Here is a 19,353-nt window from a genome sequence, read left to right as displayed (position 1 = left end):
TTACAAACTAATGTGGTAATGAATATGATTGGTAGACTTTAACCATCACATAACTGAATATTTGAATTATCTCTTTATAATTAGTAACATATCAATTTATAAGTTTGATATACATAGTAAAACTTATGGTACCTATAGGAAAATACGTAGATTATCGCACTAAAATACCATTGTGGAAAAATCCACTATTACCTAAACATTATCTATGATCTATAAGAGCAACCATATCAGTAGTTGTAAAAATGTGTAAAATGTAAAAAGTGCTCAATTTTGTACATTTTAACCCAAAAAACACTGACATCAATCTTTGCAAAATGTGCAAATATACACCATGACTTTGCAAATGAACAGTAACCGTGCATATATGCACGGTTACTGTTCATGTGTAAATGATTTTTTTATTCTTTTTTTCTCTCTCCTCTATCAAACTACTTCTCTTCCCCAACGTTTACAACAACCCAGTGTGGCAAAATAAGAAGAAGGAAGAAGAAAATAACCACCCAACCACCAAACCCAGTGCCACCACCAAACACCACAAATAATCATTGGAAAACCCAACTCAAAATCAATCAAAACTCATTGGGAAACCCAACCCTAAACACCCGATCTGCTGCCACTGCTACCACCCGATCTGCTGCCATCAGGTCTTCCATTGTTGCCACCTTGATCTTCCATTGCTGTCGTTGGTTGAGGTTGGGAGGCGGAGGGTCATCGGTTGGGGATGGGAGGCGAAGGGTCAGTGGTGGAGGAGAGAGGGAGGGGCGAAGGAAAGAGGGAGGGCGAAAGCGAGAGGGTGGCCAAATCGACGGAGGGTTGAGGCAGCGGCGGTGAGCTGGATTAGCGGCGACGACGGGCTAGGTGAGGCGGCTATGAGGGAGAGAGTGAGGAAAGGGAGGAATGGGTGAGAGAGCTGAAAAAGTAAAATAGATTCTGAGGGAAAGAGAGAATAGGTATTAATAAATAATAATAAAAATAATAAATAATATTATTTAAATTAGAATAGATTTGTAAAATAGATAAACTCATGTGGGTGTTTTGGAAATGTAGTAGTGTAAAATAGAAAAAGTAGGTTTTTAGTGTAAAATAGATGAAAAATTTTAGATTGACTGATGCGGTTGCTCTAACTCTCCCATTTTCTCTAATTGTGAATATTAATTTTCTTATGTTTTTATTTTTATTTTTATTTTTATTTTTATTTTTATAATAACTTGAGGAGCCCCGTAATTTTTTGCTTCAGTTATTAGTTGAATTTCCGAAATTGTATTCTCTCATTTCTTCTCAACTTGTCCTTAACATATATAAGATTCTCATTGATTCCATTAAAGTGTCTCTTTTATCTCCTTACAAATTATTGTAAACAAGCCTCAAAGGTTGGTTGTTTCTTAAAGTCTCATCTCATGAAATATCAGGTTCAAACTCATAACAAATATCTTGAAGTCGCCCCAAAAGAATTCCTCAATATAATTACATTGTGTGAGACATAAGATTACACTTTGGACACCCATGTTAGGGGGAAGAAAACTATTGCAAACAATCATATTTAAAACTAAGACCTTAACCCAATTATATCATGCCGTGTGTGGTGATTATACATTGGCACTTGCTAACCATCCATTCATTTTATTTTATTTTTGAAAAACAAACGTGCGCACAAGGGAGAGGGAATGAAAATCTAAGACCACACATTTTTGTTCCACAACTTTAATGCGGAAGACTATGACTAATGAAGAAAACATGATTGGGCCATCTGAAAGTAACAAGTAATCAATCACTATATGCCTTTTGCCATGTATAATTATTGTAAAAATTAGTGTGTAAAGGAAGAAATTATTGAGTCCACGAAAGGAGTGTTGAAATGGTCTTCTCAACTAATGAATTAATGTCACTTATATAAATGTGTAAGTGAGTTTAATTCCTAATCAGCATAAGAAATATAAAATAAAAGATTACTCGGTAATATTATACTTGCATAAATTACAGCGCGTTTTATTAAATGGGACAAACCTAATAATTTCTTAAGTAAAGGTTGCAATCATTCTCTCAGGTTTTTTTTTTCATAACTGAAATCCACGGCCCAAAGACTCAGACGTCAACTACGCCGCTTATTGTTTTCATCCAAATCCACGGTCCTTCATGCTCTGATTTTTTTTTTTTTTTTTTTTACTTAGTTTTTTGGCATTGAAATTGAAACTACAAGCTGCTTCAGAGCGCGTGGTCTTGAGCATCGTCGTAGAGAAAAAGGTTTTGATATTTCCGATGACACCAATGTCCACTGTTAAACATGTGCGTTAAGTGCAACAGAACATTGGACCCGCTTTACTTCATCCTTGGACTGAAGCGTGTGCACATTTGTGCGCATGAGTTTTTGCTGACTTATTAGATCAAGATTGACCTCTCATTCTTGAATGGCCAAGAGCGAGTGTGGTTTGTTGCTTACCAGTTACCACCTACGAGCCCCACTTTGTGATCTCCATGGCTCTGTTTTGTTCCATTAAAGAACATGCAATGTGTCTTAACATCAGCCATATTAATGCTCTACTAGATAAAGATTAATGGAGTTGGGATTTCCAATTTTGAAGAAAATTGTAGACAATCCTATCCTTTGAATTGTTGTAGACCGTTGGACAATAAACGAGTCGTGCTTTTGTCCTTCACTTGCTCCATCTACCACAAAGCAAACGTTTTTTTTTTGCTAAAACCACAAAGCAAACGTATTATCACCATCTTTTGTGCATTGCATACGGCTATACAACAGAATTTACTTTACCTCCAATAAAGAAACATAAAATCAAATATAGGGCCTACTAGAAATTAATATTAATGGCTTGAATCATGTATCAACGGCCAATATCTGTTAGAGGTAGATATGAAGGTTCCATCGGAACAATTATTTATCTCTATTTCAGGTCATCTCGTCTCTCCATTTGGACTTGGACACATCCAAAATTTCTTTTTTCTTTTCTTTTTTATTGGAAAAAACACCATGTTATATCAATGTAGAATTTTGAGAATCAGGTCATATACTATTTACATCCCAACCCCTAACCTCCAACAAATGGGTTCAAGTAAACCCACTTTAAAGAACTAAAAAAAAAAAAAACTTCAAATCTTAAAATTTTTCAGAACAAGTCGAGGGCGTAGGCAGAAAGTATTCTAAACTTGTCCCACTTAGTTTTAAATGAGCAGTTGGGAGGAAGAACAAGAGGATGGAATGGACTGCATCCATTGTGCTGCACAATCCTTGTTTTCCCAACAGTCATGCACAAGTCTATATATATAGTAAAAAATGCATGATCGGCCTAAGTCAACACTGCTAGTCAGCTCTAAGTGATAAGAATTGCTTCTTTTTGGCCTCATAGTGATCGATTTTTATGATAACAAGTTTGTGCCATTACAAGTTTATTACAAAGCATATGTTGCAACGTTAACTCTCTTTTCTATGGCCTTGGAATGCTGAACTTAAAGGAAGCCTGTATTGTACAAATCAAGATAATAGGAGGGAGATCATCGCATTGGCAGAATCTGACCCATCATTATTTACACTTGGTATTACATTTATGGGAGATACAAGCTTCACAAAATCTTTCAGTTCTGTAAAGCTGGAATGCTCGCTATATGGCACTTCATACCTGGAAAAAAACATAACAATCTCAAATTAGTCCCTGTTTAACTAAATATAAAATCAATTCTCAAGTCAAATTAGTCATGTTCTATTTATATAAATCAGTCCTCAAATATTCACATATGCATGTAAACATAAATTTTGAGCTACAATGACAATCCCAGGGAATGAGTATTTTATTAGTTTGCCAAACTTGTCAAATGTGGTTGAAAGTTCTATTTTATTATTATTAATTACGCCCTTAAAAACGGGTTGAAATAGAATATGCATACCAGCAATAGTAAAGACTACGTCAATTCCTTTTGCATAAAATGTATATTATGAAGTTTGGAGGCTAGGGCTATGGAGAAGAAACACTTTAGCAGCACATGTTCAGCCCCACTCTATCCATCAGTAATTGCATATTTCATGGAACTGGGCCAGAAGTTATGAAGTAATTAAGCCCCAGATAGTTTTCAAAAGGTCTTTAAAGTTGAGGAGATTGCATCACCTTATAATGGTACCCTGCTGTGACCTTCTTCCCGGAGATTTCTTCTTTCCTTTACCAAATGTCCACCCAGTAGGAGAGAAAGCAACTATAAGACTGAATCGACCCTGGACAATCAGCACACAAATGATATTGATGAATGTCCATTTCATGAAACAAAGTGAGATTCAGTATTAAAAATGCAAAATAGTATATAAATTTATATTGTCAGTCCTTTAAAATGGTCATATTGCCTATAGCTGGAAGCCTAGAGAAATTTGTCACAAACAGGTAAACTTGAGGGGGAGAGAGAGAGAGAGAGAGAGAGTCATAAATCTTATATTGTACTTGGATCTCATGAAATGTTCCTTATACAAACACGTTCTAAAGCATACATGCTTACATATGAATGTGTGTGTGTGTACATCTGTATTCATGTCTTAAAAGAAAGGGGTAATAATCTTGAGCGCACCACATATTGATTGGAAACATGCTTCAGACGCTTGAAGCTCGCAATTGTCCACATAGGCACAACATGAATGTGGCTTTCTTGTTCATTTAATGTAAACCACCGCATATCCTCCTCAGGGAACCCTAAGCATCTTAATATATGCAGCTTTGCTGCAGTGACATAAACCTTTTTACGAAGCACACGTGCAACCTCCAAGAACAGCCGCTCCTTTCCTGTTAAGGGGAAAATACTCTTGTCAGCAGAAATATAAATAAATATATAAATACAGCAATCTGAAGGGGGTGGAGTGGAGAAGACTCAGTAACCAAATAAAAGAAAAGGTATATAAGCATATAAAGATGTAAGCTTAAGTTCAGAACAACAAATTGAATTTGTTCACATGAAACTTCCTTTAACCAGAATCTTGGAAGGATTTACTTCAATGTGTTAGTCTACTATGGAGATCAATGGAAAGAAGGGGAGGGAGGGCGGGGGGAGAGAGAAGGAGAGAATGATGAACTCTACCAATTGTATAGCTACCAATCAAAAAAAGAGTTTTAGGGTTGAAAGCTTCAGCTTGAATGGCATCAACTACAAACTGAATTACGGCCTCTTGCTTTGGAAAGTCATACTGCAAGAAATCATGAACAGTACAATTCATAAGTATGCTCCAGATAGAATAGTGAGCAGTGGCAAAATAATAAAGTATTTTGACCCCTTTTAATGGGGAAAAATCTCTATTAGTAAAGGGAACAACTTAATATTGTGGTATTAATTTGTCTTAAAGAGTGCCAAAGATGCATATACGTGAAGTTACAACTTACAACTTACAAGTAAAGACATGGATATCCTGCAATGTAAACTTTTACAATTATGAATTGCAACTTTGGAAATATTTTCTATTGATAAGTTAACTCACACACACGACACACCAGTAAGTCTTGAACTCAATACCTTACCTTTCACCTTGATCTTACAAGGAAAAGGGGAGCTATTTGAGCTAGAACTCATTGGCAACAAATAGGCAATATTTTTTAAGGTAAATGTCATAAATAGAGATATAGGTGCGTATTAAATTATAAAATCACATAAACAAATCTACCACATCAATGCATATCTTGCAAGAAAATAGAATACTAGGTTTCCAACGCTAATGCACTGACCAATGACCACATAATGCCCATGTCTCCAGCAATGCACTAAAACAATACAGAAATTTGAACTCAGCAAAAAATTACAAAGTTTTAGAAGTCATGCCAATTGCCAATGAGCCATATTAATTCATCTATCTAAGAGCCAAGCCCAAGCTTCAAACCAGGTTCACTGAACTATCCTAGTTGAGCTTGAGAGGGCTGAAATTAAACCTACAAGTTTAATTTAAAAAGATCAACACATTAATAAGCCAGTGTAAATGCTCTTACACTTTAAAAAACCTGGGACTACAGGCTTTAAACATAATTCTCATCCAATTACATTAACACGATTGTGGTGAGCTTTAACCAAGCCAAGCAAAAGGGAGTTTTACTCAGCCTAACTTGTTTAAAGCCCAGAGATTTGATAAGAGATAATTCAACTGTTTACGTAGACTCACCTGAGGATTACAGTAAGTGGTGTCAAGGATAAGAGTATGAATAGGACATGTTTGCAAGATGGAGATGCTTGCCATATCCTGACTAAAGCGAAAATCCCCTGTATGCAGAATAGCCTAGATGCAAGGGAACCTGGATCAGCTTTAAAATCAATGGTAGGCCAATAATGGAAATTAGGGTACAGTGTATTAGGAAGTCAGTCAGGACCACACCTTACCATTGGGTGGTTCAAAAAGGATCATTATTGAACCAGGGCAGTGGTTTGCATCCAAGCAGGTCACATCAATACCAGCAATATTGATCTTTTGGTTGAGGGGTAAAACTTGCAATCTATCCCACGGGATCCCAATCTTCATATTTACAAGACTAGCTGTTATGGAGGAGCAATAAATCTTTCCATGACAGAAGGACCTTGTAAGGCCTTGATAATCTGCAGGAAAAAAAAAGTAATGGTATAAAACCAAAAGTCTATAATTAATGAATTATAAACCGACAATCTTGACTTCTGAATGATTGCAACAACCCAGCCTCAGGCATTCATTTGGACAATGAAATGACTGTAATTCCTTGAACCTCACTTTGTCCTCAATACAACAAAACATGATCACAGTGGACCTATATTTTAAGAAAATGATTCATGCAACAGAGTACCACCCATGTTTCTGTAATTCTATGTGAGTGCATCTACTGTTGCCTAACTATGAAAGAATTCCATTAAATTTCATGGGCACATCAGTAAATTGCATTTTTAAGGTGATCTAAAAAAGAGAAGGTGATGCTTCGAGATTATAAAATACCCTTCCCAAATGTTTGTAAACTGCCACTTCTATGAAAACTCTTCTCAAAAACGTTTACGTGCATGGCCTACTCAGGAAAATTTGTCGCAGAATGAAATCAAGTCACTACTACTAGAATTTCCATATTTAGTCTGCAGTGTGCATAAAACTAGGCCTGTGCAAGGAATCTATATCTAATTATCCAGTGGGGAACCTGCAGAGAGGGGACTGAAACTTAATTGAATAAGTAATAATCAAGGAAACATTGGATTTAGTTTCAGAGTAAATATTCCTTATATAAAGTACCATGTTAAAATATTGCAAAACAATTTGTATTAAGCAGAAAGCAACTCTAGAAGCAATAATAAATGATCTATGTGGGATTGCTATAAACAACTGACATGACAAATGCATATTAAACATTTTCTCTCAGACTAACAAACTTCACAAAGAAGAATTGTTATTGAACTTACGGTCCATATGAAAGTGAGTGAGAAACCAATGGGAACAATCTCCTCTAAGATGTCGAAAAGCATCCTGCAAATGCCGATCAGAACAAAATTAGCAACACAAACTCTGTGATAATTATCAAAGAAGTGCAAATTAGCCCTAAAATTCTCTTAAATTTCAAGAGCAAGTACATATTGGAAGCGTTCCACATAAAGAAAGAGAAAGTCATTGTACTTAACCAGATTCATTGTCGTCACATTTCATGCAGGGGATAGAACTACACCAACCCCATGTCTGCTTTACAGCAAGGAATATGAAAGTGACTAGATTACTGAATACATGTTGCTGGCTCAATGGCCAGCCAGCATTTATGATCAAGTTTTACAAATGTCCATGTAACAACATGACCATGATCAATGCACACAATGAATACAAAATCATTACATAAGAGGAAACTCTTACTATTATCGTTATCAATATAATTTATTTTCATTATAGTCCAGTGCAGGGAGCAATCAAGACTGCAAAAGTGACAAATCAAAATGACAATATTTATAATTAATTGGAAGGCCATTTACCACTCGAAATGATGTTCCTGGTATGCAACACCACGAGGGAACATCCTTGAATTTTCCATTTGCAACATTATTTTTTGACATGGCACGTTTACGCCCAGAATTGGAGCTTCTTGTTTCTACCCGATTCTGTCCCCGAGAGGTAGTGACTTTTTTCCTGTCACTAGCAGAGCCCGGAAAATAATCTGTAATCAACTTGTTTGTAGCTACTTTATTAGTTTCATCAACTGTTCCTTCAGAAGCATCATTGTGCATTTCAACCCCATGGGTGCTGTGCCTTTGAGGTTCAGAATTGGCATGAATATCAGTATGTGTTTCAGACAAATGGGCACTTTCTTTTCTAAGTTCACTAAGAGCATGTGCAATCTTCTTCCTAGGACCAAGTGCAGTAATACCTATGCTGAACAGATCCTTTGAAGCAGAAAAAAGGGGAAAAATCAGATGAAATTTATTGCATAAACAAACAAGCCACAAGATGAAGTACCAAAAGCAACAGCACCATAACATAAAGAGAGCAAATATGAGTTCTTTGAATTCTGAAAAAATATACACTTATACCCAAACAAGACACATTGTTTGAATTCTAACAAAGAAATTCATTATGATTATAGTTCAATTATCACTCTACGTAAAATGTTTATCATATCAAATTCATGTCCACATAGTTGGCCAGCAGCACAAACAATCCTTTTCATCTAGAAGAAGGGAAGGGAAATTTTTCATATCCCAACCTATATTTAACCATATGCTTGTTTTCATCTTTCTTATAAACTGAATTCTAATAATATATTTTGGTCGCATCATCTAAAGGACTAAACTTCAGATACTAAAATCGCTGATGGGTTTAGCTCATCCCTTCACAGGGACTAAAAGCAATAGCTTTAAGTTTGTTAGTGACCAAAATATTTTGGCCGCGTCATGTAAGGGACTAAAAGTGATCACTTTAAACTTCAGAGACTAAAATCGTTCATGGGTTTAGCTCATCACTTCATGGGGACTAAAAGCAATTACTTTAACGATACATTAGAGCTGATTATGAAGGAAGGAAGCACACACCTCTTCTGTGAGCCACTGTAAGGCATCCCAATCGATCTCTTCTCGAACAAAAACATCTTCATATCTCTCCAAACCGAGGCTGCGCAGCCACACGAGAACAGTAGAAACATCAGCAACTTGCCGAGTAATTTGAGGTTCACTTTTATCGTCATCATCCGGAGGAACAACCTGAATAAAATAGCCCATATATTAGCATTCAAAATATAAACAAACATGTAAGAGAAAAAAAAAAAGGAGAGAGTTCCAACTTATTACATGTTGTTGAAGTTGAGGTTGAGGTTGAGTTTGGTCTTTGTCCAGACACTGATTGGTGTGTATTTGGCGTTTTTGGTTACTCATGTCGGAGATGTCAATCCCACATAGTGGACAACGAACCAAATCATCTTCTAGTTGAGAATCGGAACACAAATTGAGCAACAAATCGAGCTCCTCACCCATCTCATTCTCGGAGCCGCCGACGACATTGTCCACAGCGGAGTTCAATAACCTAGACTCTATCGAATTGCAGAGGTAACCGCCACTGATTTTCGTCAATCCCTTCTTCTCATCTGTGACCGTAGAATCTGTGCAATCGACGATGCTGGACCGAATCGAATCCAAGCTGCTGCTGTTGCAGCAGCCAAGCAAATCCGAGGATTCAAAATCATGGAGTTGAGATTTCTGAGATTGAGTGGCTGTGGGTCCCGGGACATTTACATTCTCTTTGCCGGAGCGCTTCGGCTTCTTGGATGGGCGGCGCGTGGAATTGGTGGGCTTGAGAGGTTTCCGTATGGATGCTTGGGTGAGACTCAGAGGGATCTGGAAATCGTCGTCATCGTCTAACATTGGGGAGCTCAACAAGCTCTGAGACTGAGACTGAAATCCCATTCACACCGCGCCGCTCCTGGTGCTGCTTTTTTTTTTTTTTTTTTTTTGAATTTGAATTTGATTTCGGAGCAGAGGATGCGGAGGGAAATGGACAAATGGGTCATACAAAGGTTTCAAAATGACATGTCTATACTTCTTTTTCTTTTTTCTTTTTTTAATGATAAATTGCAAATTACTCTCTTAAATTGGGAGTGATTGAGTTTTACACCTTAAAATTTTCGAATTTAAAATTTATCCCCTAATATTTAGGGGTGATTAGATTTTACACCCTAATGTTTCAGAATTTAGATTTTACCCCCTAAAGTTTTGGGGTATTTGGATTTTACATCTTGAAATTTTAAACTTTGAAATTTACCCCCTTAAAGTTTGAAATATTTGAATTTTACACTCTAAAGTTTTGGGTGTAAATTTTAAACACCCACAAACTTTAAAGAATAAAATCCAAACACCCCTAAAATTTAGGGGGTAAAATCCAAATTATGAAACATTATGGTGTAAAATTCTAACACCTCCAAACTTTAGGGGATGAAATCCAAATTATGAAATCTCAAAATGTAAAATCTAAACACTCCCAAAACTTTAGTGGTGTAATTTTCAATTTACCTTCTTTTTTTTTTTAATTTCAACCCATGATATTTGCTTCTGATCACTACTCTTTATCATTAGATCAATACCAATTGAACTAACTAGAACTCATGATATGTCAAAACTTGGGAACTCTACATTAGTAGAGCAGAGGAAAAGGTAGAAACTAGGAAGCAATATTTGTATACAATTTGGCATGTATTTAATTTAATTTAACTTTTTCCTTATTCACAAATTGTTTATCAAAAAATTCTTATTCACCAATTGTATTAATCATCAAACTACAAAAAATATTACTATTTGTGACGAAACTTTTTCGATGACTACAAAAAGCAATAGGAAAAACTAGCTTTTTCGACAGCAATTCTCTTTTGTCGACAATTACTTGTCAAATATTAAAACATTTGTGACGTCAAACTGAGTTCATTGAAAATGCCTATTATTTTTGTCAAAAATATGATTTATTTTGGAGGAAAGTGTTCCCGCCTTACTTTTTACAACAACATAAAAATGTTCATCGCTAATAAAGTATTATTTATGATGACCGAATAAAAATCATCGGAATTACTAACACTTGTGACAGCTTTTGTGCATCGGAAATACAAAATATATTTTTTTATGGTGTTATTATTTGTGACAAACATTCTTCCATTGTAAATATAAAAAATGGTATTATTTACGATGACTGAAGAAAAACCGTCGGAACTATTAACACTTGTGACGACTTTTGTGTGTCGAAAATACAATTTTTTTTTTTTTTTAATGGTGTTATTATTTGTGACAAACATTCTTCCATCGTAAGTATAAAAGTGGGTATTATTTACGACGATCAAAGAAAAACCGTTGGAACTATTAATACTTGTGACGGCTTTTGTGCGTTGAAAATACAAAATATACATTTTTTATGGTGTTATTATTTGTGATAAAAATTCTTCCATCGTAAATATAAAAAAAGGGTATTAGTGACAACCATGAAGTCATCAAAAATGGTAAAATATTTTGGAGGGAAAATTCCCTCCTTACTTTTCACATTTGTGATGACATTTATCCATTGTAATTTTTTTTTTTTTAATTTTTCTAATTGAGTTTGTATTTGCAACGAACATACTAACTATCGTAAATAGTTATTTTTCAAGACCCTCCAAGTACTTCAAGGCTATTTTGGTCATTTTAGAAGTAAAAGATATTTTGATCATTTTGAAGCTTTTAGGGTCCGTTTGGATGGAGGAGTGGAAAATTGGGAGGATGGAAAATTAGTGGGAGGATGGAAAAGTGGGAGGATAGAAAATATTTAGTTTTCCCTCGTGTGTGTTTGGTCGGAAGGATGGAAAAGTAGAAGGGTGGAAAACTCTTTTGTTTGTGTGGGGCCCAATAATTTATGGGTCAGGTCCACTTGCTCGTGGGAAGTCCAAAGGCCCAAGCCAAAGAAGACTACGGCCCAAGCTCAATAACATAAAGCCTAAATGGCCCGGAGATGTTGCCGAGGACGGTTCAGTCCTCGGCAGACCCAAAATTCCACCGAGAAGAGGGGCAAAAACGGTATAGGACCAAACTGGAAAGGAGACCTAAAATATCTCGGGAAAGCTGCCCTCATTACCCTTCCCAGATAAGACTCTGCATCCAGCAGAGCCGGATTCTTCGGCTTTATCAACCACCCCCAGTGATTCTGGGATTAGACTGACGGGACAAGTATCAGTCTTGGAAAGGTTGACCCTACACGTGGACGAAGGATAGTGAGCGTCAGCGAGTATAAAAGAAAAAGTAAGTAATCTAGATAGAGGGCTGGGGAACAATGGACAAAAAACCATGGGCTCCCATTCTACCTCCAGGAGAAAAACTTCATGGGTGAAAACCCCTGAACAATGTATGCACTCCACATAAAAAGAAAAACCCACCGCCGGATAACCGGAAGAAGACCTTAATCGTCCTCGGACTGACCTTAATCGTCCTCAGATTAAGTCCGAGGAGGCCAACCCCTCAGGATTTGACGCTATAGGGCTTAAATGTTCAAATCCAATTCCTTTTTTCTACATGAATTCCTCTAAAAACAGGACCGGACCATCGTCCCGTGATCAAAGACAAACCTTTCAAACTCATTCTCTACAAATCATATTGTGAGGGATCTTTCATGTACGAGCCCAACATCATTATTGGGCCGTTAAATAATCGTGTCCCTACAGTTTGGTTGAAAAGAAAAGTGAGAGGATAGAAAATGCAGTTTATATAAATTGACTATTATACCCTTGTTACATAATAGGTAAGAAATAGATTTATTTGTACTTATTAAATAATATAAAATTTACCAACAATTATTTTTTTCAATGAGAAGTGTCACGTCCACAACATTTTTCGCAATACTTTCACAACAAAATTTATGTGGAAAGTTGTTACTAGTTTTAATTTGAACCCACTATTAAAATTATTTTTTTACTCACCAACATTAACTAATAACAATCTGTTACTTGAAATTTATTGTGAAAATATTGTAGTAACATTTCTCAAATAGGATTTTTATTCTTTATATTATTTCTCTTTTCTCTCTTTTCATTTCATCCTTACGTTTTTCTTTTCTTTTTCTTTTTTTTTTCTTTTTTTTTTCTATGCTATCTCCTCCACACACGTTGTATCTCTATCCCACCCCATCTTTTTCTTTTTCTCCCTCATTCAAGTCTCCAGCACTCTCTCTTTTTTTCTCCAGTTTGCTCTCTCTGGTTGGTTTTTTTTTTCTCCACACGTTGTCCTTATATCTCTATCCCCTTTCTTTTATTTGCTTTGTCTTCCTCATTCAAGAAAGTTCCAGGCTTCCACAGGTGCAGCTCACATTCTCCAGCACTCTCTCTCTGTTTCTTTCCTTTCTTTACTTTTTTTTTTTTTTTTTTTTTTTTTTTTTTTTTTTTTTTTTTTTTTAAAGCTTGATTCCAGAGGGCATTATGGACAAAGTCTTCTTCATCAGTTTTCCACTCAAGCTTTTCCTCCCGATTTGGGGAGACGAAATTTGTGGCCGCGGGAGAGAAAATTTTCTCCCGGGTTTTCCACTCTCCCTATTTTCCTCTCTTTTCCAAACAGTGGAAAACACTGTTTTCCACTCAGTTTTCCGCTCTATGTTTTCCATCCCTCCTAAAATCATCCCAACCAAACACAGCCTTAGGGGCACTTTCGTCACTTTAGAAGTTTATGGGTATTTTGGTCATTTCCTAGCTTTGATGGTGTATTTTAGCCATTTTGGATGGTCGGATTGTGTCAATGGGGTTAAACAAAGTTTCCTAGTGGGTGGGTACAACAACATATGGCCATCGTGCAACTTGATGGAGGTCCAAAATCTAACCGTTGGATTGGTAGAATGTGATGAAATATTTGTGTTTGTAAATTACAATGAAAATTAGACGGTCAGATTGTGAGAACAGGGCAATCAAATCCTTTGAAACTTTATCAAAGTCTATTAAATTGGTCAATCTTTGGTCAAACTTCAAAGTTGGTTCTAGGACCACTAGATTTGATCAAATTAGATTGATTAGGGAGGTTTTAAGTGGGTTTTGGGTATTGGTTAGTATTTTAAGGTATTTTTGGTTTTCATGCTTTTATTAATTTCTAGTTTTAAAATGGCAAAGTCAAAGGTCATATGTAAATCCATTGGGGTCATTTTCTAGGTTTTTGGTTGTATTTTATAAGTAATTTTCTTGGTTCTTAGTAATATTTATATAGCGTATAACTCTCTTAGAAGAATATTGGATATTTTTAGTGATTGGAGTTTCATGATAGGTAGATACAACGACACACATCCATCTTGTGCTAGAGTTAGATTTAATATTTGACCGTTAGATTGAAAGTGTGGGATAAAATATTGGTTTTGATGAATTTTAAGCTCAATCAAACGGTTAGTTAGGAGAACGTGACCAATCAAAATTTCTTGGTGTATTGGTACAACATGTCAACAACACATGTCCATAATGCTTTAGACTCAAATCCAAAATCCGACTGTTGGATTTGAAGAATGTGATGAGATATTGGTGTTGGCGAAATATGACAACAATTAGAAGATCAGATTATGAGAAATGAGTAGTCAAAGTTTGCAAAACTTGGTCAATATTTGGTCAAACTTGGTCAACCATCGAATTTAGGTCTATGACCACTCGATAGGATCAAATTAGGTTGAATAGGGAGGTTTTGAGTGGGTTTTAGGTATTGATTTGTATTTTAGGGTTTTCTCGACTTTTATGCTTTTCTATAAATTTTCTTTTACTAAAGTTTAACAATGAATAGTACATACAATACTGAAAATTTTAGAATAATAATGCAAAGTTTATCAAGTACCAAATTACTTGTGTGGGGTCAGGGAACTTATGATCCGGCCCACGCTCTACTAGGGCCCAGGGCCCGTGCCGAGGAGGGTATTTGCCGAGGACAAATGGGGAAAGGCCGAAATGCCGGGGGCACAACCGAGGATGACCCTGTCCTCAGCACTCCAAGACTTCAAAGGGAAGAGCAGCATCTCATTGAAGGTTACCCCCAAAAAGCCCTCTAAAGGAGATGCGAATAGAATGGGACCCACGTGGGGGTACGGTGCGAAACTAGTTCAGGGAAAATATGTCCCCTCCGCATTAAATGCACCCGCCAACATCTTAACCATATTAATGAGAAAAGACGCCTGGACAGGGTGACTTCGATCATCGCAACTAACAAAAAGTAAGGGGGGACAGTTGATGGGACGGGTACTGAAGTAGGCACCTACCTGATCAACAAGTGGAGGGCTAAGATCAACCAAAAAAGGCTATATAATGTGAAGGTTGATGCGCCAAAAAAGGAGGGGGGGAAAAAGGCCAAGAACCAAAGCCTCCCAGACCGCCTCAAGGGGAAAGACTCCTTGAGCGAACACAGCCTAATTCTGTACGAACAAGACGATTAACCCTCGTTCGGTGACCAAGACCTAGCCTTTCAACCCACGCTCTATAAGTGATATTGTTTAGGCCTTTTTATGTGCGAACCCAACATCATTTTGAGTCGTTACAAATTGAGTCCTTACAATTGGCTCCATCTGTGGGGAGGCTTGTGTCTTGGCACAGGTGTTGGGTTGAGACAATCTCTCACATCATTTCCAACAGCCGGATGTAGTGTTCTAGCGTAACGTTCCATTAGGGGCTACGTTTCTTCACTAGGGGCTGCGCTTCGTAGCGTCAGCAGCACGGATGGTTCTAGGGGTTTGGCAGAGGAGCTAATCCCCCTAAACCAAGGTCCCACGCCATAGCCGAGGGGTTAATTCCCCCAACTACTTAAAAATCAATTTTTGGACAGAACCAAGGTATTGCATGGTCCTCGAACTCAAACCTATGGGGAAACCAATTGCTTAAAGGAAATTTAAACACCAAGTTGGTCCTAACGGCACATATGACCTTTCAGGTGATGCCTATATACCAGCTGAAATAGGTCCAGACACGAGTTCAATACCCTATGGGGGTGGGCGTGCTAGTATTCTGAAACAGGATCCTAAACATGTCATATGTGCAACCATGCATACATGTTACGATAATTAGTTCAGAAATCATAAACAGTAGTAAGTATCGACGAGGGCAACTAACAAGTAACCAAAAGGAAAAAGGAAGAAAAGAATTTCATATATATGGTCAACAGGTTCAAACTACCAGCAGACTACAAAGTTTTGAAAAAAAAAAAAAAAAGAGAAACTAGTTAATCATTAAACTAAAAACAAATACGGAGCCTGGCCGGGGTTTCTACTTCTTCAATTCTGTGTCGGCCACATCCTGGGAAGGCGGAACAGGACCAGTTTCGACGCCCTGGAGGACAGTCCCTTCTGGGGAAGACTGAGTAGGATCGGTGTTGGTACTCTTGGGGACCACAGTAAGGGGAATTGCCTACAGGGGCTGGGCAAGTATGGTTGGCTCTTCGGCATCAGGGATCTGAGCGCTGACCACAAGCTCGGCATCCTCTTTGGGTATCTCGGAATCCATACGTTTAGGTGCTTCTATCACATCCTGAAGCTCTCCCCCTTTAAGCGACTCGCTAGGAGAGGCGCCGACCTGTACAGCTTCCGACTGAGTGACCCCTCCCTCATGTTGGTCGCTCATAGCCTCGGAGCTGGTGGAGGCGGCCTCACGGATGGCTGTAGGGTAGAATATGTTCTTCGTTTTCCACAAATCAGACGAAGCATCCACCCTAGCTCGCTTCAAGGCCTCTTCCCAAACCTGGGAGCAGTATAGCCTGCATACTCCGGGAATTTGGGCTTTAAGGGAGGCTTGGGTTTTAGCTACCCCCGCGTTGTAACCCTCATCCTCGGCCGTTTTCTTGGCAGCCTCAGCCTCGTTTCTGACAAACTCAGCCTCTCGCTTGGCCCTCATGGCTTCGTCCCGAGCATACTCCACCACACATTTATCATTCGCTGCCAAGATCAGTCTTTTCTTTAAATCACTGGTCTACTCCTTGGCTATTCGCAACTGATCCTCGGCTTCGAGTAGACGTTTTGTCTGTTCCTCGGCCTGTTTTTGGGCGCCATCTAAACCCGCCGAGGCGCTATCCCTATCTCGGATAGCTTCCTTTAAGGCAACCTTGGCCTTGGCGAGGTCGTCCTCGGAAGTTTTGAGAGTCCGCGTGGCCTCTAGGCGCTTGGAGCGTTCATTCTCGGCCGCCTTACTCTGCTTGTTCACTTCCTCCTCCATCCTATAGGTGGCCTGGAGAGCCTGTCAAGTGAGATAAATACATCGTAAATGACAGACCGGGAGTAAGATTTAATAAAGTTTTAGTTTTCAAAAGCCTTACCATACCTAAGTACCTCTTCATACTGAGGAAAACCTCCTGCATCCTCATTTTCTTCAACTTATCCACGTCGGTGGGAAGTAGCATGGTTCTCCCTAATGCGTCTGCCACATAACCACCCTCGCCATCTCCAAGGTCCCTCATGGACGCGGTTTCTAGCAGTGACCCCCCGTGGAGCATTGGGGCGGGAAGCCAGGCGCTTGGCAAGGATTGGGCCTCGATCCCCTTTCCATTGCTTTGGGCAGATTGGGTTTCAATCTTTTTACCCTTGCTTTGGTGCCCAATCTTCAATTGTTTCACACGCAGGACTTCCTCCCTTTCCTTAAAAGGTTGGGATTTTCCCCCATCCATGGTTTCCTTGCCCTTGGGACTCCTCTTTCTCTTTGAGTCAATGGTCTCCGGCCGATGAGGCAAAACTGGTTGGGGAGGAGCAGGAAGTTTGGGGCGGGGAGATTGTGGCTGTGACTTTGTGGAGGATGACCTAGTCTGGATAGTCTGGGGCTGAGGAGGTGGGGACAGAGCACTGGACTGCGGTGTTCCCTGCACACCCTTCCCCAGTTGATCCTCGAGGAGGTCGAATAAGCTGGTCGGGGGCTTTCTCTTAAGTCCCATCTCGGCTTGGGAAGATGTGCCTACTGATGACAATTCCGCCTCAGACAAGGCTGGGTCACCTATATCACCAGAAGGATCCTCGGATTGGTCGGCTAGGTAAAATACCCCAAATCCCTCCTCGGACTGATCTAACTCGTCTTCGTCCTCTGCTACTTGATGAGATGAGGAGAGGTCCACCAGTGGGATGCCCTCTGGGACAGATGATCCTTCGGAGATTAAAAATCCTGACTCAACCACGATAATTTTTGGAAGCCGAGGACGGCTGGCGCTAATCACGTGCCTAGGGTCGGCAAATGACTTCTGAAGGGGAGCGTACCCTAATATTTTGTGAGCGGCTCGGACTTTACCATCTTCGTCATTTACGAAAACTGTCGCTTGTAGAACAGTCTCCAAGTCCACCCGGTTAACTAGGTGAAAATGCCGGTGAAAAGCGTGTGGGTCTGCAAAAAAAAAAAAAAAAAAAAAAAAAAAAAAAAAAAAAAAAAAAACACATACACATGATTAGTTACCGAACCACATCAAATTAGAATGGCGCAAAGGGTCGGCGCCCTTCCATTCCCTATACCCCACCTGGTTCTCCTTCTACCATGGGGCACAGATCACCATCATGCTATTCACCGGAGACAATAAGGAAATCCTTGTTTAATCCCTTGTTGGAATCAGGGAGGCATTGAATTAGTCGAACCCTCTCGTCTCTCGTCTTCATGTAGTAGGATTTCCCCTTCAAATTTTGGAGATTATAGCACTAATTCACGTCGTGGTGGGTCAATCTTAGCCCCATCTTTTCGTTTAAAGCATCCACACAACCCAGAATCCTAAACATGTTGCCGGTGCACTGGGTGGGGGCTAATCGAAAGTGCCTGAGGTAACTCTTCGTTACCGACCCCATAGGGATTCTCATGCCCCCCTCTACAAAGGCGAGGACGGGAATTACCACCTCGCCCGTTCCCCTCAGATAGTACCACTCCCCCATCTTACAATGCCTCAGACTTACGTTGGGAGGAATCCTGTAATCGGCGATGAACTTTTTCATTGCCTCCTTAGTATCGACTAATTTCCTCAATCTCAATTTAGCCATCTCTACGATTTACTAAACAAACTCAACCAGCGACGGGAGAAGAAAGGGAACCAAAGAAAAATAAACCCAGAAAAAAAAAAGCACGAGTTAATGGAGGCAGGGAATTTACAGAAAAGAGGAAAGACGCTTCGGACAGGCTTTTTGTGCTGGAGATAGACTTGAGTTTGGACGAAAGTTCAGATGAACCCAGGATATACGCGCTAGAACTCTTAAGTGCAAAACTGAAGAGACAAATCCGTTCTAAAAATCATTTATGCTTCCTATTGAGAGTAATTGCACAAATTTTCCCGCCCATAAAGGCCAAGGAATCCCCACCGTTAGATCTCCATCATGTCGTAGAACGTGGGAAACACAGAGCCGCCCGCATTTAATAAGGCCACGCTTCACCTTCCAAAGTCTCCAGGAATGTGTCTCGGGCAGACGAAAAGTCTCGGGAACCGATAGGTGATAAGGATTGACAG

At 38.9% G+C, this 19,353-nt stretch overlaps 1 protein-coding gene across 1 annotated transcript; it reads right to left on the bottom strand.

Moving 5' to 3' along the window:
- Nucleotides 1-3,322: 3,322 nt before the first annotated feature.
- LOC126712741 (DNA cross-link repair protein SNM1) lies at nucleotides 3,323-9,928 on the bottom strand. The gene is made up of 10 exons (XM_050412191.1): nucleotides 9,241-9,928; nucleotides 8,986-9,153; nucleotides 7,933-8,340; nucleotides 7,378-7,441; nucleotides 6,341-6,558; nucleotides 6,131-6,244; nucleotides 5,065-5,170; nucleotides 4,561-4,772; nucleotides 4,113-4,216; nucleotides 3,323-3,629 (listed from the first exon to the last, which is right to left on the bottom strand). The coding sequence occupies exons 1-10, from the start codon at nucleotides 9,850-9,852 to the stop codon at nucleotides 3,485-3,487; spliced, it is 2,151 nt and encodes a 716-aa protein (XP_050268148.1). The 5' UTR covers nucleotides 9,853-9,928; the 3' UTR covers nucleotides 3,323-3,484.
- Nucleotides 9,929-19,353: the final 9,425 nt, after the last annotated feature.

The sequence above is a fragment of the Quercus robur genome, chromosome 2 (assembly GCF_932294415.1).
Source record: "Quercus robur chromosome 2, dhQueRobu3.1, whole genome shotgun sequence".
Lineage (NCBI taxonomy): Eukaryota > Viridiplantae > Streptophyta > Magnoliopsida > Fagales > Fagaceae > Quercus > Quercus robur.
The sequence above is the reverse complement of the archived record's forward strand: the minus strand, read 5'-3'. Positions and strand labels throughout refer to the sequence as shown.

What these genes read in the sequence shown, in the direction of transcription:
- LOC126712741 (XM_050412191.1), bottom strand. Translation starts at nt 9,852, where the DNA reads ATGGGATTTCAGTCTCAGTCTCAGAGCTTGTTGAGCTCCCCAATGTTA. An exon ending in TACAGTGGCTCACAGAAGAG is followed by an intron (nt 8,341 to 8,985) that starts GTGTGTGCTTCC and finishes TCTGCTTCAAAG; the next exon opens with GATCTGTTCAGCATAGGTAT. An exon ending in CAGCAGGGTACCATTATAAG is followed by an intron (nt 3,630 to 4,112) that starts GTGATGCAATCT and finishes GTTTTTTTCCAG; the next exon opens with GTATGAAGTGCCATATAGCG.